The sequence below is a fragment of the Tachypleus tridentatus genome, chromosome 1, assembly GCF_004210375.1.
Source record: "Tachypleus tridentatus isolate NWPU-2018 chromosome 1, ASM421037v1, whole genome shotgun sequence".
Taxonomy (NCBI): domain Eukaryota; kingdom Metazoa; phylum Arthropoda; class Merostomata; order Xiphosura; family Limulidae; genus Tachypleus; species Tachypleus tridentatus.
Genome location: NC_134825.1, coordinates 129625287 through 129647410, shown reverse-complemented (window position 1 = coordinate 129647410; position 22124 = coordinate 129625287). Strand labels below are relative to the sequence as shown.

The window sequence follows — 22124 nt, the reverse complement described above, 5'->3', positions numbered from 1 at the left end:
ACGCATTGATTTTTGCTACATATATTAATAAAGTATCAGAGTGAAATTTGGTACCTATAAAGATTTTGAATATAAATAATAGTAAGCGGCATTGTCTCATTATATAGTAATAGGTAAAACTAACAATATAGAGCAAGTAACTGCAATAGAAAAACACAGTTTACAAATCATATACCCTTGTGGTGAGTAATGACACTAAAATCCTTACTCCTGTTCGACAAGATAGCCTCTGTTATAAAAAGGTTACGACGTTGAAGAAAAACACAGAATGGGTGGGAAATATTCAAATGTATATGTATTAAGTAGAATTAGGGTACGAAGCTTGGAGGATAATTCAAGGCAAAATATTAACAAAGTCAAAAAATAATAAATGTTAGTGAAGGTCATTATAAGGCAATATGGGATTTATATCATGTTATTAATGAATAAAAAGCATTAAACTAAACTTGTTCAGAAGTTGCATATTACAAGATGTTAGACATGACGTACATTTTAGATTCTTAAATACCATATAACAGAAAAAGAAATAGTTTGTTTGTTTGTTTGTTTGTTTGTTTTTTTGGAATTTCGCACAAAGCTACTCGAGGGCTATCAGTGCTAGTCGTCCCTAATTTAGCAGTGTAAGACTAGAGGGAAGGCAGCTAGTCATCACCACCCACCGCCAACTCTTGGGCTACTCTTTTACCAACGAATAGTGGGATTGACCGTCACATTATACACCCCCACGGCTGGGAGGGCGAGCATGTTTAGCGCGACGCGGGCGCGAACCCGCGAATTATGAGTCGCATGTCTTACGCGCTAGGCCATGCCGGGCCTTGAAAAAGAAATAGACAAAACACAATAACTTAACCCCAGATAACAGTTCCACAAGATCTGAAAAACTTCCAATATAACATTAGTGTTCAGGATAAAGAGATATGCCAACAAACTTAAGCGACTGAAACGCCCAGTTAGAGATATCGGTTTAGATAAAGCTTTAGCAAACAATGGTGAAGCTGTCTTGAAGAGATTGGCAACAAAACATCGGTGATATGGCTCGAAACTTACGAAGCTGAAGATATCTCATTTTGCCACAGGTTGAGGCTAGTTCATGATTAACGGAATCTTCGCAGAATTGGTTGACACAGTTACTTCCCACAGTGTGACTGAGGAACTCCACTAGTCTACACATAAATGAACACTTCTTTTATTTTAAAGCCAGGTTTTCAGTAGCATTTAGTGACATATATCAGGTATCTTTTCAAATAAAGCCCTCTTAATGCAATCTCTATTACCTCAAAAGTGACAGATGCACAAAGTAGATCAAATGGCATGACACAAAATTTATACAAGACATTTCAAGTGCTGAATGCAGTTTTAAGTCTGTTTTCACCACTCAGTTTGAATTACCAATAATCAGCAGCCAAATATAAAAATCTGAGCCAATGGGCATCTTAAAATGCATCAAGACATTGATCCATCAATAATAATGGAAAGGAATCAACATATGTCACCAAATTTACCCACCTGAAATCAACACAGAACTTTGGAATAAGTTCTTTCTTCCTTACAATGACTACTGGATATGATACAACTCTCTTCCTTTGATATTCACTATATTAATGGCCGGGCATGGCCAGGTGGGTTAAGGCGTTCGACACGTAATCTGAGGGTCGCGGATTCGAATCCCCGTCGCACCAAACATGTTTACCCTTTCAACAGTGAGGGCGTTATAATGTAACGGTCAATCCCACTATTCGTTGGTAAAAGAGTAGCCCAAGAGTTGGCGGTGGGTGGTGATGACTAGCTGCCTTCCCTCTAGTCTTACACTGCTAAATTAGGGACGGCTAGCGCAGATAGCTCCCGAGTAGCTTTGCGCGAAATTCCAAAAAACAAACAAACAATCATTTCCAAAATGTGTTTCATAGTAGAATGTTTATAAAATACTATGTTAAAGTAACTTGATTATTATGCAATTAAGATATCTAACATTCGTTAAGTATAATACTTAAAAAATCAGCAACCTTTACGACTGTAGGTCAGCACTAGGAGTTAAAGAAAACTAGCCAAAATGGCATTGTGACTCTTGCCTATTAATCTGTCAAGTGATTTTATGTTTGTATGACGTCTTGCGATATTTATTTAAAGTATTTCGCTGTGTAGTAGCAGACCACGTGGTACTCATTAGACTTATAGCTACGACAGCTGATCATAATAAACTTAGTGCCTCGATTATTAAAAGGTGACATGACTGATGATAATTGTTGAAGTTTTAAAACAGCTATGAACTCTTCGCTTTCCAAGCACTCAAGCGAATTTTTGATTAACATTATCAGAATGTTTATGGAAGAAAAGATCTGAGTACACTGAAATTATGTAAACATGATTTTTAAGTAGGTTTTGCACTCAAGTCTATAACAATGAACCCTTCAAATTACTTATAGTATATACTGAATTGATCGTACTATTAGTCTTTAGATAACGTAATTCAAACTGTCATAAATTATGGTGGAAATTTCTTTTTCATTGGATTTTGCATATGTGTATTTTTCTTAGTACACATAAAAATGGCGCTTTTTTAGGGCGATGATGTTCATATCCTTAAGTAAAATATTCTCGCACGAAAGATTTTGATTGTAGCTTCCAAACTGTAAGGTTTTAATTTACTGTTAAATCATGGGCGTCCGCAGATAGTTGTCCAGGATGAGTAGGCAAAATCAAAATCAAGGGACGATTCATAAACACATGCTAAATGAATAAAGAAATAATTTTTTTTTTTTCATTTTCCGGGAGTCATCTGTTCCTTTCCTCTCCCTTCCTTTTGGACGCCCATGTATTAACTAAACTCCTGATCAATCGTAAGCAGAATTGATCAAGCATTTTAAATCCTGCTCTTAGCTTTATAAGATAAAAAAAAAAAAATTCTTACCTAGCTGGCTATTTTGTTTCACTTGACTTTTTTTTGTCAGATTTATTGCGTTATGCCTGGTAACTTGTATTAGAGATGACTACAATATGCTTAGCTTTGAAGAAAAGTACATTAATATTTCAAAGACTGTTAATGACTCTGGGCTTGATCACAAGTAAAGAGAAGCCAATGGATTAAGATTTTCAACTACCAGGGACCTCATGCTTATGAGCTCTCTTAAAGACTATCAACAACATTTTCCTGTACTTCAAAGAACATTGGCTAAGCCATCAATTCCTCCAGTGTCCATTGCTGAACATTACAACTGAGCCATGTGTTCAAGCTGTTCTTTCCCTACAATCAACTCCTACAATGATTCCAGCAGAGACTATATTTTGATTGAAAAAATGTCCGGGATGGCCAGGTGGTTAAAGCACACGGATTACAAGGGGCGTGGGTTCGAATCCCCGTCACACAAAAGATTTTCGCCCTTTCAGCAGGTGAAATGAGAGAAACAAAACTTTGTGTTCGTGTGTATACAAGCAAATATTTAGTTAACAATAAACAGAAGAAGAAATAAATGACTGGCCGTACAAGTGGAATCTTATGCATTGTGATGAAGTGATGTAAAAAAACAATGGCAGAACTTACATTTAAGCGAAAGAGAGAAATGAAATGTAACTATTTTTAAATTAAATAGTAGATAAAGCACATTAGTAAGCATTGTTTGTATTATTCAAATCAACACATTTTGCAAAATCTAAAGTTTTCTTTGTGTATTACTCAAATTATTTTCATACAATACTACTTACATGCATCTCTACGAATAAGTTGGGGCCCGGCATGGTCGAGCGCGTTAAGGCATGCGCTCGTAATCTGAGGGTCGTGGGTTCGCATCCGAGTCGCGCTAAACATGTTCGCCCTCCCAGCCGAGGGGGCGTTATAATGTTCGGTCAATCCCACTTTTCGTTGGTAAAAGAGTAGCCCAAGAGTTGGCGGTGGGTGGTGATGATTAGCTGCCTTCCCTCTAGTCTTACACTGCAAAATTAGGGACGGTTAGCACAGATAGCCCTCGAGTAGCTTTGTGCGAAAATTCAAAACAAACTAATAAGTTGAATTATCTTATTTCGCAAAATAAAAGTTTCACATATATTACTCAAATTAAGTTATTTTTAAACTAGAATATTTTATTTGCATAACTAAAATTGTGTCGTTTTAATTTTTAAACTGAAAAAGTTTTACATGTATTAACAAAGTCCGATTATTCTTTCTATTTTACATTAGTTAAATAGACCGTGTGTGCTTTGACACCTTTTCTAACATTTATTAAGTATTTTTAGGGCTTCAAGTATTTAGATTATATTTTATGTGGGATTCAGTTGCCAAAACAAACTAAAATGGTTTATAAACATTTTATCTCTTTTAAGCGGCATGTAGTATTAGTATTACAACATTGATGTTTGGATGATGATATACATTTTGATTATTTTTTGTGTTTTAGTTCATACTTTCATTTCCGTTAATTAGGCACGTTTTACAGAAAATATTTTGTTTTATATACGTTTCAAAATGAATTTATCTCTCAAACATGTTTTTCAAGGCTCAATATAAATAGTATCTCAGAATTTGTTCGCAGTAGGGAGTTGAACGTATTTCACTGCGCAAACTCTTATCGTTTCTTCTATCGCTAGGTACATCAAAATGAATATCGATGTGAATAGAAAAGGTTAGTAAAATTGTAATTTTTTTTATATAAAACATACTGCTGCCTAATTATTTGTAATAGGAAACTCTGAAAGGAATTATCTCATTTTGTTTATTAGTAATGGCCATCCAAGCTAAGAAGAAACGTTCGAAAGGACCAAAGTCGAAGTTCAAAGGGCGGACAGCGGAGAATACTACTGACAGCAACAGGAAAAGGCAAGATAGGCCTAATTATTATTAATATACTCGTTAACCTAATGAACGTTTAGTGGGTAGTTGGACCTAGCGTTAATGTTAGAGGCAGTCTAATAATATTTAGGTTTGTTCAGAATTCAATCAAGAAAGAGACCTACACTGTAGCCGAAAATCCTTACATTTAATTTTATTGGCATTATCATTACATGTTACAGTTATACCTAAATTTCCAGTTGAATATACGATTTTGTTATTAATTTCCATAGGTTTTGATTTAGAAAATTAATTACTGTACTTAAAATCCACTGAAATGTTTTTGGTTTTTTTCCAATTTAATTTTCAGATGCTCAAAATTACGAAATGGCAATTGTTCTGTTTTGAACTAGTGCATAATTCACATTTGGTGTAAGAGTCCAATATTTAAAACTTGCTGCTTAGTGTGATCATCTACCTTATTTCTGTCATACTGTTTCCTTGGCTATTGGTTATGTTAGCCAACTGGTATTTCAATATGACCTAGGCTGTGGTCAACTTGTCAGTGTTGGATGGTTTGAAGTTTTTAATTGTTTTATAACCTCGAAAACTGCAAGAATAGTTGGCTGGTCCTCTCTAAAAGGTTGTTCATAGTACTTATTGCAGTTGAGATGCTTCAGTGTAATACAATGTGGTACTTGTAATAATTCTAAAAGAAGGACATTGAATTGTTCATAATGGTTCAGAGAAGGATTACTGTAATGATGCCTGAGATGGAGGGATTGTCATACGAGGAGAGGTTGAGATCTCTCCCATTGGTTTCTCTTAAAAAGAAAGAGTTGGGAGGGATCTGATTAAAGTGTTTAAGATTTTAAAGGGAATTGATAGTGTTGATTCATCATGTTTTTTGTGCTTAACAGTAAGAAGGGTAGGACTAATAGATACAAAATATAAATTTTGGCTGGGTAAGAGTTATCTTCAGAGAAGATAGTTTTATTTTTCTAACAGGGTGGTTAGCCTTTGATTAGTCTTTTGATGTGGAGGCAGTAAATATGAGTGAGCTAAAGAGAAGGCTAGGTAAATATATATGTATTATAAGGACTGGCTTTAAGAGTTTTTAAAATTTATTTATTAATAGTTTTAGTTTAGAGGATAAGACAGCCAAGGTGGACCAACTGAGATATCTAAATTGAGAGCAATTAAAGGTTTAATAACTGAAAGAAATTTAAAGATATAAGCTTAATATAATCTTTCCACAGGTAGTAAAATTCTGGAATGTTAAACATCAAGCCAAGCAATTCCTTATATTCTGGGGAATACAGGTTTAAACACAGAAAAGTAAGACCTAGCAATCTAATTGTGAACCTTTGTTTTAGGAAAAAATTAAGGTAAGATATGATTAGCAGCAGGTTCTACAAACTTTCTTAAAGAAATAACTTGTAATTGAGTTTTTTCTTTATTAGTACCATATATACATATCTCTTAACTACTGTAACTAGGAAGTTCATCTTATGAAGCCAGTTTTAGATTTTAGTTATAAATGTTTTTTGTTTGTTTGTTTTTGTTAACATTCAATTTTCTGTAGTAATGTTCATCAAGAAGTCATAATTCTTTGCACCATGGAAACTATTGCACATTGTTAAACTTAGGCCTTCTCATTAAGCATATAAAGAGCTACCTAGTATCAATGGAAAGATAATATAAATTTTATATCTTTAACATAACAACACCTGTTGAAGATGTTATTAGTCTGTCTGCATGTATGTGTGTGTGTGTGTGTGTGTGTGTGTGTGTGTACACCCTGATACACCAATATCAACCACAATTTGTATGTAAACTCTATGAACTCTTAGGAATGTTTTAAGAGAGTCAAAATTGAACTTAACCTATTTTTATTTTGTAAATCCTATTCATTAATTACTCCTAGCCTATTGAGTCAATCACAAACAATCTTGGCAAGTTGATGTTTGAGATAGTGTTCAATATTCTAAAAGGATTCATGTTAAGATTCATGTTAAAAGTATGAAAGGTACTAGATTGTCTTTCAAACAACCATGATTTTATCATGGTCAGTGATATGCAGGATGTCCAATGGTGGGATCAATTCAAAATCTTTAATCATTAGTAGATAGAAAGCAGACTGCAAATGTTGTTTATGAGGAAGTTTTATTTAAAATTTTGAGAAAGTTTATATTAAACTTATTACTTTGAAATTGTTATAAATCATGCATTGTTTAAGTTTAAACCTTCTCCATCAGTTAACAGGTATTTCAGATTGTAGGTTATAAAGGCAAAGCATTTTTTCATTCAAATTCAAATAGAACTTGTAAAAAAAAATTTAAATATTTATTTTCAAATACAAAAAAGATTGTTTTAAAAAGCAAAACTTATTTAAAATAATTTGTTATACTTTAGATTAATTCTTATTGGAGAGAGAGAGAGAAAGTCCTAAAATCATCCTATGTAACTCCCAAATGTTACACTAATCCATACCAGTTACTTGCATTTTGAATGGATCTTGCATAATTCGGAGGATTTAAGTGGTAGAATAGGTATTGAGCAATTAGAACTAATGATTATTTATTTATATATTGTAGTTAGGGAATTTATAGTATTATTTTCCAGCAAAACTCCTTTTTAAAAATCAAGAAATTCTTCTGTGGCTGTGTGTGATTTTATTTACTTATCATATTTAAATGAAAATTTCAGCTTATTCCTGTCATAATGTTTTTTGTATAATTTTTTCTCAACAAAACACCAACTATTTATATTGCTCTGCAGTGGCACAGTGGTATGTCTGCAGACTTAATCTGATAGAAACTGGATTTTGATACCCATGGTGGACAGAGCACAGATAGCCCTTTGTGTAGCTTTGGGTATAACAACATACAATCTACTTATAAATCAGTTATTTATTGATAAAATTGATATTTTAATGATAAATAGATTTTTAATATTTTGTCAACAGGTCCATCTAATGTGATGTTAACACTCCTACGAAAAGTGGGGCCTAATATGCCCCAGAGCAACTTGAAAGGTTATTAATATTAGGCTAATAATTTTGTATTTAAATGAAATTGCCATTTAAATCCATTAATGAATGGATTAACGAGATTTCCACTGTCCCTATCTACTATCTAGCGAAACCACAGCCAGGGGAACGGGCTTGGAGAAATCAGGACTAGAAACGTCCTTTTGTAGGAGTGTTAATCTTTTTGAGCAAATTATTTGTTATTGTTATAACTTTAATAATCTACACTGAAGAAAATGTTTCAAAATCCCATTTAACTCTCAAACATTAACCTATGCCAGTCAGTTATATTCTAATGTTTAGACATCCACAAGCTTAGTTTTGAATGAGTTTTAGCAGTCTTTCAATAAATGAAAGTATCAACTCATGCTAAATTGTCATTTTAACACAAAAAAGAATATTGCAATTTTACTCACCTGTTAAGGCATAAAGCTGAATTGAGACTTAAGCCTAATTTCCTGTAATTATTATCTCAAATGAACTACAGGTAAAGAAATTCTGAAGAGTTCACAAACTTCCCATGATACATAGTTTTTGTCTGTGTGTGTTCTGTTGTATTTCCACAGATTTCAGACAGCATTAAAAGCATGTTTTTAAATGGTCAAACCTTGTTGTACTAACTCCTTATTATTTCAACTCATGTTTTCTTTTCTTCTAAATGACTTAATTATTTATACAAATTACAAGTTTCTCTTTTGTTGTGACACTTAAGTCTGGTTCCTTGCTTCCTTTATTTTTGTGAGCATTTGCAGTGCTTGTATAGATATTACTATAGATATGTTGTATATGCATTATCAGTTCTACCCACTATTCTGTACCGACAGAAAATTTAACCTTTTCCACATGGGTCAAAGGCCATGTTAGTCTTTATGTTGCCTCTCATTCAAAATTTTATTGAACTATTTTATTAATTTATGCCAATAAGTTTGATACTAAACTGTAGATTATAATTCAAATGTTAATATTATACACCATTTGATTTCTTAATTTAATATTAAAAAATATACATAAACTTCAATTTTTGGTTGTCATATGGTATGTTAAATGCAACACTGGTTCAAATTAAATATCTATAGTTTCATATGACTTGGGAACTCAAATTACCAATATTGACAAGCTAGAAATTCAATCTTTTCTATTTGCTGAGATATTGGTCAAGTACTGAATCAAATAGTGATCCTGCTCACCTCTTTCCATTTTAGTCATTTCTGAACAAATAAAAAAAAAAAAAAAAAGGCATAATTTATATTTATTTCCTAATTTTTATGGTTGTTGTGAAATTGGTTAAATAGAATGAACCCATACAGATTTATTAATAAAAATAACTGATAAAATATAAAGATGTTTTTTTTAAAGAAATATTTGATAACTATCTGGATGTTAAAGATTTTGTGGATAAAATTTCAAAAGTTTGTTACATAAAATATTTTTTATCTTAAAATAAAAATTTACTTTACATGTTGGATACATAACATCTAAAAAAAAAAGGGTATGAGAAAAATGTTTAACAAAGCCTAAGACTTAATATTTTAAAAAAAATATTTTGCACATGAAAGTATTGTAGTATATACTGATAATCTGCCAGATTTCATGAATATACACTTAGTAATTTAAAAGTCACAGCATGAAAACTATAACAAGCAAAAAGTCATCACAAGATGTGTTCCAAGGAATGAGCATGTGCTGCAAAATATGAACATGTTACAAATGACATGTAAATTAAGGTTTGGAAATCATTGGTTTTAAATTAAAACTGGAGAATAATGTTGGTGAAACTTGAAACTGTTCATAAATAGTTTACAGCACACATAAGGAAACCAAAGGTGAAGAGTTAGTAATATTTAAGGCATTTAATCTACTTTTGATTGTATGTGATGAATATGAAAATTATTATGTGAAATGTATTTATTATAAGTGCATGTAATAGGGTAAGGTATGTGAATCTAGGTTAATTATTTCTTTTATTAAGTGAAAAGATTATAGAGGCAGCTTAATGGCTTTCTATATCACTTTTTGTTTTTTTTATGTATGTGTAAGTAGTTAATTTCATGATGCTGCATTTCTTTCCATATTTACATACTTTGTAAACATATCGTATAGTAGATCTTGGGCTTCTTTAGAGGCTTGCCTAATGTCTTCAAAATAAGACAACATATTTTTGCAGTAGATAAGTTCATGAAGAAATATCAGAGATGGTTTCAAGTTTAAATAAAAGCCAAGTATTGACAAAATTCCAGTCAGACAATTGAGGTAATCTGCTTTCTGAACATTTAACTTTTCAAATTGGGAGAGGGGGGGGGATAATAAAACTTGTTAGTGAAACTGAAAACTGTGTATGCAGCTTTCTTATTAAATTACAAATTTTACATTTCTTTGTGAATATCAGTGAATTATTATTGTTATTAGAGTACTTGTAACAAAACCAAAAGGCAGTGTTTTCCTAAATGAAGACTAGCTAAAGTATTCTACAAAAATGTAACTGCTCTGCTTTTAAACTTGAAACATGACCTACTTGTTGCACATTTGTTTTGCCTTTATTTGTGAAGAGCTTTAAAATGTTTTTCTGGTAAGGTACTTTCCTTTGTTTAGAAATAGAAATATTTCCTTTACATAACAAGCAATTTCTTTGTCTATATGTAACAGTTGGTATAGCTCTTATTACATCAGCCATAAATTCAATCAGTCTTCAAACTCTATTTGGAATCACTTTTATTACTTTTAAACAACATTACAAAAACCTTTGACTTTCTTTATATGATGTTCTACATAAATAACTATTTTAATTGTTAAAGAAATTGGTGTCACAAGGTCTAAGTGTAATGTATTTATTTTGTAATTTGTTAGTTGACACAATGATCTTCCACATATGCCATTTAAGTAGAGTTGTGTCACAACCAAATATGTCAATACATTAGCACTGATGCTTGTATGTTGGAGCCTAGTGAATTTATTATTGATGTAGTGAGACACTGGAAAAATTACTAAAACTGTACAAAAAGATGAAGATTGAGATTTTTGGCTAAAAAGAAAATATTCATTACAGTCTTGTAGGAAATAGTAATAAATTATCCATAGTGCTTGCTTTTTACTAGTAAAAATTCAGTTGTTAGACCTAGACCTGCTGATCAATAAATATTTATTAGTGCTACAAAACTGCCAGTTGGGTTTTATAATGAAATTACTGACTAATTTAAACTGTCTGGTATATTTTTATACAATAAAGACTTTACAATCATTGTAAATCATTTTCTTCACATGCAGTTTCTAAGTTGTGTATTGAACATGTCAGTTGAAGAGAGGGTAAGGGCACTGTTATTGTACAACACCATAGTGCCTACATCACTTTCCTGAATACTGTATTCTTATTCATATGTATAATATTTCAATACTTATATTTTGCATGGTACCTCTTTTCATTTTGTTAATAACTGCATACTGCATTCATTATAGGTTTTATATTTTAATGTTTTGTATTATCTATATAGAGTAATAAATGTACACAAGTAGTTTATAATTATTTGTTGGTGAAGAATAAATTCAATGTCTTGCATAGAGACAATAAGATAAACATTCAAACTTCAGCCATAAATGGGCCTCTGGCTTGATTGTTTTAACATGTAGTTAAAATATCAAGTTAACTACTTTTGAACACAAGTTATTAGCTATGTGAAACAACTGTAATATTAATGTTTATAACTACTTTGAAACTGGGCATTTATTGGTACTGATTATTTATCAGTGGTATTTTGTTACATACGTTTTTGAAATAGTGAAATATTAAAAGGTTACTTTAATTGTGGATTTGTTTATCAAAGTAATAATAGTTAAGACAAGATTGGAAACTTTTATTCAGAAAATGTATAATATATTCTTAAGTTATAAAGAGCTGCATTGTAGTGTGCATTCATAGTGATAACTGAATCACTTTGTGTTAACAAAATTACACCATTCCATACCTTTTTAATGTTTTCTATTGAGATCAAACTCAAGTTCATATGAATAACATACCCAACTTGAAGTGTCATCATGAAATGATTGAGCTAAATTTAGTGGTATATTAACACCATATTCACGAATTTATCAAATATTGTGAACTCTACAAAGACTATTAGTACATAATAAATAAATTTAGTATTTTGAAACATTTGTTTAACCTTGAGGTTCACCAAAAATTTACATTTGATCAATGTGCGTTATTGGGTGATACTAGTTTTAAATAATTCCACTCATCATCGGTAACCCTAAACACGTTATAATATTTGCTATTGTGCAACTATGTAATGTGAAGAGCTGAATAGTAGCTGATGACACTTTTTTCACTTGTCCAGTGTTTAAAATTTTTTGCATTGTGACTACAAAGTATGTTAACACAGTGTGTTTGGTTGTTAGTATGACATTTAGCACCACCAATTTATTTGTGTAATTTTGACTTTCCTCATAAGAATTTCATGTACTGTGCCTATTGCTGATTCCTTTGTCTTTTACTGTTGTAGTAAATAGGCTAATATTTGTATAAAATTTGTAAAATTACTTTGGAAAAGTATGCGTGTATGTTTTAAAGTTTTATATAAACAAGAAACTGTAGTGTTCAACACACAGAAACCTCACTTATCGTACTTGATTTCGCAACTTATTTTTTATGTTCTTATGCGTTGGTTGGTTGAGACCAATTTCTCATGCTAGTTGTTCATAATTATATCACTTGACACATGAGTCTTGTAAAGTTATAGTATAATAGCGACCGTGTACATCAATATGAATTTATAGTAAATATAATTAAGGTATGGATTCTGAGATGAGCAGCTGCATTTGTGAATTTAAAAAAAAATGCGAAAAACACCTAGAAACATTCAGAAGAATACATGGCTTTAATTTATAAGCAATAGTAATACGTAATAACAGGTTTTGTTTTCCTCTTTCAAAATTTCCAAATGGTCTGTGTTTTTATTACAGAAAGAAACAAAATATGTTTATAAAAATATTGTAATTTAGGGCACTCTGCTAATTAGGTTTCCTATTGTACTTGAAAGTGTGCAAGTATCGGTTACCGTTATGTACACGGATGTGATTCTATTCCTATATTTCGATACAGTGTTTTTATAAGACTTCCTACGTAATTCTTTATAAAAGCAGCAACGTGACTCTAACATTTTCTTGACTTAAAAAAAACAACAAAAATAAACACGTACTTTTGAATTTTACCGTAGTTGTCCATGATAACCATAGCTGGTTTTGAATCAAACAAATGCCTAATCTTGAATCTAAAGTGGAATCGTTAATCAGTGTGGAAAGGTAATGTTAAACACAAGAGCTAAACAAAGATAATTATCAAAAACTTTGTTCTTGGGCGAATGGTTGAAGAGCGGTAATCATATGAACATTATGGTTGATAATTCATCAGTTATGCTTTATGTACAAAGTGGGCTGTGTATGTCTTCTTGTCAGTTCTTTCGTTAACACCTACGAAACGGATGTATTGCCCTTTTCTGCAAAAACAAATGCATATATAACTAAATTTCATCTTTAAAAAGCCTGCCCGTTTTCCGATTCATATGTGGTGAAATTTATTTGGTTATAATTTTAACTTATTTCTCTTTTTTATCATTAGAAAGTAATTACTTAAAAATGTGTAATTTCCCAATTTTGCCTTTTCTTATATCATTCATCTCCCTAAGTTCAGTTATATTTTTCGTATAGCTGTTGACTGTTGCACTCAGGCCTTCAAGTTGTGATTAATCATGGTAGTTATTTCAGTTTGAGGTTCCAAAATTTCAAATTTAAAATATGTTATCAGCAAGTCGCGTTTAAGAGTATAATGACAAATGCTACTGATTGGTTACGTTCGGTGTGGTCCACAGATCAAAATCAGGAACAGTTTTCTGGCCTAACAGTTGTGTGCATAAACTGTCATTCAGGTGATTTAAAGAAAAAAATTATGTTTATTGAAGAATAAACTATGAAAATTTTATATTTCTATCTTTTTTTATATCCTCTTGTTTGTAAAAAGTGTCTTTAAATTGCCATGAGTTAAAAGTACACTTTAGAAATTAGACGAAAACGTTATATTACTTATCAAATCTAAGATGGTGATATTCCGTCAAGGCTGGTTATGGGTATCATGAAAATGCCCTTTATGTTAACGTTCTTCCACTGTAAAATGTTTATTCTTCTATCAGCGTCATTCGTGTGACGTGGCCACACTGTATTGAGGTTGCCCATCAAAACCATATGATCGTGTAAACAGACAGCTTGTATCAACTTGTAATGGTTGTACAGACAACTCCTTATTGTACCATATTAGTAGCCTTGATGCTTAATATAGGAATTTAATTACTAGTAATAATAATATCGCCGGAGTTTCATTTGAAAATAACGATATGTAAATTCGTTTAAGACAAAGCAAACGTTGATTTTCATTCTTCCTAATTTCTAAGTTTGTAATAAGGTATTGACATTGGTAATTATAAAGTTAAACTTGTAAGTTCACTGAATGTAATAATTACATTCGTGGGAAAATAGCTAAAATGTTCTATTACTATTATTCGTAAATTTCATTTCTTCGCTAAAACTTTGTCGGTGAATAAAAATATGATGTAGATGTCTGGTCTGTATTTGATTCACAACTCCAACGGCAGCAGACTAGTTTCTCTGAATTCACAGTTCATTAGTGGAAGATCAATGCAAATAAATGAAGTAAGATTTGCGTGGTGGCTTTGTTACTTAGTTTTTATTTTCTGTATGTTGGAATATGAGTAAAGCTACACAAAGTTTCATTTGCATTACTTGTTCTTAATTTAGAATCAATAGACTAGAGGAAAGACAGCTAGTAAGTACCACCAGTCAACACCTCTTGGGTTACTCTTCATTGTAGGAAAGTGGGGTTGGCCATAACATTATAATGCTCAAACTGTGAGCATATTTGGTTACGAGATTCAAAACTGTGAACTGCAGCTTGCAAGTCAGCCTCAACCACCAGGCCATGCCAGTTCTTTTTGTTTTCTGAAGATTCAAAATTGATATGCTGGGTGAAATGAATATTTTATTTTCTTAAATCTTCATTTTTATTTGTGAGAAGTAATTATTTTCGTTTTGTTGTTGTTGGTTTTTAATTCATCGTTAATTATTTAAACCTATTCAATCATCGAAAGGCTTCATATGAAGCAGACATTATTATAAACTAAAAAATTAAGAAAAATTTCTATTTTTTTTTCTTTGATTAAATCATTTTTAAATATTTAACAGAGAAGTAAAACAGATCAATTACAGCTATAAAATAATAAAGGATTAATGTGTATCCTGCACCTATGATCTGTTTTTTTGTATAAGTATGTATGATTTATATACATTGAGAATTTTTTTAGTCTCCCTATATATATAAAATATTCACACTACTCCCATTTTAAAGTATGTGTTTATATGTATACGTACATACAGATTTATACATATAATGGGTGTATTTGTTCAGGCTTGCAGGGCAGATTTCCCAACTGGATGGTCAGTACCCTGACCTCTCCGGAAACGTAACATCATATTTTTGTTGTTAAGAATCAAAAACCGTAAATATAAAATTTTCATTGCAGCTTGTGTTTTTATTTTTCTAACGCATGTAACATAAGGCCACAGAAAATTCAAATAAGCACTAAATTTCACGATTATTCTGATGAGCAAAAGCATTGATCATCTCGTAAAATACGCAAAAAAGTGTCAAAAAATTGTTTTAAATTATATTAAATTATTCACAAAATATAAATTTTTAAATCAAAATAAACATTTAATTACACAAATAAGAAAATATTTTATTTAATTAAAATACAGAAATAAAATTGTTCTTTTAAAAAAGCGATTGCAAGATAAACATTAATTATAAAAACAGAAAATAAATTATTCTATTTACTCATTATTTACTCTTCCTGTTAATTTGCTTTAGAATGTGTTTATCCTAAGCCTTGAAATAATTGGGGTGATAGGTACTTATCCTACACTAGCTATCAAAGTTTGATATATTTTAAGAAAACTAGCAATGTACTAAAAGTATCAGAATATAGTTCAATCTGTTTACTGTATACTTAAACATAATTGATCTCTACTGAAAATGTCTCCTTGGACTTCGTGAATTGTGTATTTAAAAGCGGAACATTTTGCTTTCTTTACCCTTTTTTTTTTACATTTCTAATGTAGGTAACAAACACTGTTTTAGTATTATGCTAAAAGTCTTGGAAATAAAACCTTAGCTAGAACTTAACAGTTAAATTAAACATGTGACACTTGACAGATTTTTAGCGTTAGGCGTTAGAAAAATAAATTGTTCAGAAATCGTGAAAATCTGTGAAAGAGTTTCCAAACGGATAAGCTTCCGCTTCCCAGTGGTAGAGTAGTATGTCTGTGGACATACTAGAAACCAGATTTCAATACCAGTGGTAAGCAGAGAAGAGAGTCTTTTGTGTAAGTTTGCACTTGGTAACTAACTCAAAAATGATAATGGCATGAGATGGCCCCCAAATGTAGACTAGATTGGAATTGACACCATTTCCTTTGATTTTGCTAGTCAGTCTTGTAATTTAGTTTCTATTTTTCGACTCCCCTTTTACCTTTTTTTTTTCTGTAAAGATTATGACCAAATGTCAAGAAGAAACCGAATGGCCACTAACAAACCATTATGTAAAAACAAAAGAATTCAATACAATCCATTGCCTTTAGAAAGAATCATGTAGCTATTGTGCTACATTATTATAACTTTTCATTTATACGTTTATACATTGTTTTTTAATTAGCCGAGTGAAGTTATTTTCAGTTTTAATTCCTCAGTTTTCTTTAAAAAAGTCTAATTACTGTAGTAATTAATACACCGCTATTATAAACTAATACCTATACTTAAACAATAGCAGCTTTCACGTCTGGTTGTTTACATTTATTTCTCTTTGCTACATGTTGGATAGTGCAAACCAAAACGGGATAATTTGCTATCAGTTACTGTGGAGTTGTAGTTTTATTGCGTCTTCCGAATTATGTTTAAGTATTTTATATATATGTGTTTGTTTTGTTTATGTTTAGAGGTCACCAGTTTAGCACTTCTGTTTATTATATTACTGTTTATGTGGGAACCGCTGTTTTTACAATTTGGTTTAGGTATCAGTTTTACAAATTGTTCACGATGCCAAAACTGAATTGTACAGCTGTATGTATTGACAACTTTGTGAATGTTTGATCTTTTTTTGTATTATATTATATTGTATTGTATTATGAAGTGTAAATTTACTTTAAATTGTATATCACTCGTTTGTTTTCAGTTGTTAGCGCGCTTTTTGGGAGAGGTTGGTACTGAACTGATAATAGCTTTGCCATTTTACTTATTTTCCTATCTCTAACCCATACTGCATTTTGGTACGTACTTTTGCATAGATAGAATGCCCATGACTTAGGTTCAGCTTCGAGTAAAAACTTTTGTCACGTTACATTTTATTCTTTTAGGAAGAACAAAAAAACTTTTAGCTGCATAAGAGAGTTCAAGACTCTGGATTTGCCTCAGCTGAGGTGATTATTGATATAATTCTGTGTTTGTTACTCCATCTTTTCACCGAATAAAAGAATGAAAAATTCTTTAACAAACTAATGATGCATGGGTTAGTCCTGTACCTTGTTAATTAAGTCGTTTAAGTCCGTACTTTTGAATAATAGTATGCACTCTCTGTCTCTCAAAAAGTAGTTTTCTCCATTTTCTTCTCCCTTCCACCCTTTTTATTAAGAGTAAATAGAATTTATCTTTCTTGAAGAAAGTGCGAATTTTGTAATATTTCTTAAGTTTTTAATATTTTTTGTATATTTATTATTGCACGTTTTCGTAGTTGTCATAGTAATGTTAATATATAGTTAACAAGATTTATCTACAAAGTCTTGTGTTTTTTAGTTATTCTTAAAATATAAATGGGCATTGTTATTACTGGGTCTTCAAAGTGTTGTTTAGAAACAATATATCAGTAGTCTTAAGTTATAATTTGGTAAAATCTTTTCTCTCATAGTTATTAACCTTTACACACCATTACTTATTTGTGTCCACAAAAGTATCTGATGCACAAAGAAGTTAGCTCATTTTAATTTTCCATAATGAATTTATCAGGATATCTTGGTCTGCAAGATTCAAAACTATTGTCTTGGATATCTGTTTTTCGTACGTGTTGCCATGCAAGTTTCTCTGCAGGTGGTGTATATAATTTGTTCTTAAGACTTGTTGGTTGATGGATCTGATTGTTAATATATTCGCTAAATGTTTGTGTTATTTTATCCAGTTGAGTGCTCAGACGTTTCAGAATTGCATGATACAAGATTAATGTATTGTAACCACGCCTTTAGTCTCTTAAGTAACGTGAATAGAACAACCTGTGCTATTTAGATATATTTGCTTTCTTTAAAAATAAGGCTAAATATATATGTGCATAAAGTAAAGAGTACACACACGTACATATTCAAGGAACTTTCATTTAATATCTGTTATAAAATTTTATAACATTATCCTTTAGTTAAACCTACAGAAACGAGAAAACCTTCTATAATGGGATGTTCGCGTTTTGTCTTGTCTAGTTATTTGTGGAATGAAGAGAAAATTACTAGGACACATGTTACAAATAACGTAAAGTTTGTTTATGCAACAAAATATTTTTACAGAATACACATTGATATACATTGGTCAGTTTGACATTGTCTGGTGAAATATTGCTCTTCCTTTAAACCAGTGATGATACTTTGTAGTTGTGTCAATCTTAAACCAGTGAAAGGTCATGTGAATGTCAGGTTAATAACCTAACGAAGTTAAATTTGTTATCATTAAGGCCTATAAGACCAACAAGAAACTCCCCCTGCTGGAAACCGAGTTAAAATACCCTTGACAGGCAGAGCATAGATAGCCATTTGTGCAGCTTTGTTCTTAATTACAACAAACAAACCAACAAGAAAGCAGGTACAGCTTATATTGGCAACAAGCAATGATTATATTTATACCAGTGGGTATGTTATAAGGCTGGCAGGTTATTCCCAAAATTCAACTAAAGTAGGCATATAGTTAAATGCGAGTGCCATTGCCCAATTACAATCCATTTAGTCTTCTAGTTCAAATCTAGATAGCCTTTGTGTAGCTTAGCGTGAATATTAAAAAAAAAAAAGTTTCCAAATTATTTCGGTTATACTTTTTATTGTATTTATTTACCATATATGTTTCAGGACTGTGACTTTCAATTTTGAGTGAAATAAATTGTGGCTTTCTTGCTTAATGTGTTCCTTTCGAAAGCAAGATTATATTTGTGCAGACCTACAAATATGTTTTTGTTATTTTAATTCTAAAATTTATCTTTTGTGAAGAAAGGCTCGGAATTTTTAATATTTCTTATGCATGCGTAATCAGTACAGTGACTGTGGATACCCTTGTATGTTTATTATTACTGCACATTTTCATAGTACTCATATAGTTAATTACAAGATTCATCCACAACCTGTGAATTAGTTGCACGGAAGTACAACAGACACAAGTATTTATATAGGCTAGCTCTAATACCCGTCCCTTGGATGGAAGCTATGTAAATTCATTTTTAATGAAAAGTTATCTTAGGATATGTAAAGCTGTTTCCCTTATATGTAATTGTAAAAAAAAAAAAAAAAAAAGCAAAATAAATTTTGAAACTGCGTGGGCCCAATGAATCTCATTACAAAATTTGGTGAATGTTTTTTACAGGGGGCAAAGGTGTGGTTTAAAATTTAAAAAAAAAAAAAAGCATCCATAATACGCACAAATTGAAAATTTGTATGTACCCCTGCATGGATCTAATGAACCTCCATGCCAAATTTGATAAAGATCCATCCACACCCTGCGGAGTAATTTTGTGGACTTGCAGCAGACATTGCTATAATACTTGTAGATTTGTATAATTGTCTTCTATGTTGAGTAAGCTATATAGTTTTAACAATTAAAACCTTTGAGAAACACTTTTAAAGAACATGCAGTAACAGCAGAGGGGGGGATCCTTTGTCCTTCCTCATGTTCAGGTATGTGGAATGCCATCAGACAAATGGCTCTTAGACAATGAAGATGTTTAAGTTCGAACGAGGAAACACTTTGGACCAAAGAGCCTATGTTTTAAACTAAGTCGCTCATGATTCAGTATATTTTGTTGTTAAGGCTAAAAATCTTAGTTCTTATCAAATTACGATCCAAATGAAGATTAAGAGTAGCCTGCAGGACCGTTGACTGCTTGCGTGCGTGTGTGATATTTTAAGTGAATAATTATATTTAGGCTTACCTTGTTATGAAAGAGCCTATAGAAAGAAAACTGAAATATCGAGAATCGTTCAATGTTGAGGGATAACAAAACAATGCAGATTGCCTCTGGATGAAATACTTCTGTATTATATCTGTTTACCTCTGTGATCTATGTACATGTACAGTTGGTTTTATCGAATTCTTTGTTATAATCTGAACTGATTTCACGTACAGTTGAATTTTGTAATTGGTCGGAGTCATTCAAAATTATTCTTTCATATTTTCAAATTTGTCATATTGGAAAACCCTCTCCCCAGATGGAGGATCAAGTGTTGGAGGTAGGATAGATCTAACTGATAATGCATGAAAATTGGCATGGGCATGTGAGGGATCGTTCGTAATAAGTATCTATTTCGAAATTTTCACAGTGAAACCCTTTAAATTAAGAAACAAAAAATTTATGGGTTCTTGAGGTTTACAGTGTGAATTTTCTTAAAACTAGAAGAGTTAGAATAGTCGCTACAAAAGTGTGTAGAAAAATTCAGCTGTTTGCATACTGTCAGTTTAACAATATTACTTTTTAACTGTGGCAAAGAGGCTTGTAGAATTGCTTCTATTTTTGTTTTTCTTTTCAAGTACAAACTTTTAGCTCATAACTCTGCCATTTCTTGACTGATTTGAGATATTAATTACAGTTTTGGGCTTCAGAGTTCAAACTCTTTCAACTGATGTATTTGTCCTCACCCAAGGCCTCATAGATTAGTTTACTCCAAAATTTGTGGGTAGAGCGGAGAAGAAAAATAAACTTCATAAACTATTGTTATTTTTCTTTCTAAGAATATGTAATTTATAAATAATTTAAAATTAGTCTGGTAGATTTGTTTTGTAGGTTTTTCATGTGCCTTTTGTCCACCGGTATGTCAGCGGCAAGTTTTAAGAATTTACAACGCTAAAATCCAAGGCTAGATTCTTCTTTGCTCTAAAACCCAAACTGAGTGCACTGAAGTTTATTTCACTCCAGAAGTACAATTTTTCCCAGTTGATGAATTAAAGTACTCCACTTTTTTTCGCCCACTTTGTTCTCATCTGAAAAAGAAAAATTTTCATGAAAGGATACAAATTTGTGCACCAAACATTGCATGTGTTGTAAGATGTCTTTATATAATAAACTAGTTTTATTTTAGATAAGGTATTTTGTTTGTATTTGTATTTTTAGCAAAGGTGCAAAATGTATCAGTTGTCAACTCTAATTTTGAACTACTGACAAAACAGAGGGAAGGTAACCACGCAGCAGCACCTTACCACCCACCATTCCAGCTGAGTGATTGTTACTTCTATAATGTATGAATTCCATATTCCTTGATGAAGACATGCATCACTAGTTCGGTGAATGGGTTGTTGATTTTCCTTTACCGAAAAATATGTATATTGTGCTCTAAGACTTAGGTGCGTTAGAATGTGACGATCAACTCCCACCATTCACTCGGGTATAAGTAGCCCAAGAGCTGACATGGGGTTAACTAGCTGCCTTTTGTCTAGTCTGTTGGCTCATAAATACTGAGAACTATGTGCAGATAGCTTAAGTATATTTGCTTGAATTTTAACTGATGTCACATACCATAAAGCATTTAATTCAAGGTGAATTGTGTTATGTAAGCTTTAATACTACCATTCTATAAAAGTTGGTTTATTTCTATCAAATACGTTATCAGTAGTTTGAATAAAATACAACTTTTTTTTTATTTGAGATCTTGAGGAATACAACAAGCTGCAGTTGTGACAGAGTATATATTGTTTTCTGGTGCAAATTGATTGTTGTTGTGCAGCAAAAACTCTGAGAGATCGTGGAGCAAAATTTGATGGTGTCCAATTTTGGATAACCCAAAAAGACTGATAAATAATGGTGGTTCTCGTGGTTGTATGTCATATATTTTAAAGTGTTTATTTTAATTAGTGTTTGTTTGTCATATATTTGGTGGTACATTTTAGACTATATTAATGTATTAAGCAAAAACTTTTCACTACAAGCAGCAATACTGTCGAGATGGATTCGTATACGTGGTGAGGGGACCTCCTAGAGAAGGTTTTGT

The 22124-nt window shown here is 31.6% G+C and overlaps 1 protein-coding gene across 4 annotated transcripts in view; it reads left to right on the top strand.

The window, feature by feature from the left end:
- The first annotated feature begins 4470 nt into the window (after positions 1 to 4470).
- LOC143223615 (SRSF protein kinase 3-like) overlaps positions 4471 to 22124 on the top strand; it is a 74365-nt gene continuing 56711 nt past the window's right edge. Inside the window, exons 1-2 of one of the 4 annotated variants that reach the window (XM_076451792.1) lie at positions 4471 to 4613; positions 4687 to 4807. In XM_076451792.1, coding sequence (XP_076307907.1) covers positions 4589 to 4613; positions 4687 to 4807 — 146 coding nt within the window. In that variant the 5' untranslated portion in view covers positions 4471 to 4588. Of the gene's footprint in view, positions 4614 to 4673; positions 4808 to 22124 lie in introns of all 4 variants that reach the window. The other 3 variants (XM_076451801.1, XM_076451822.1, XM_076451811.1) reach the window with 3 other exon arrangements.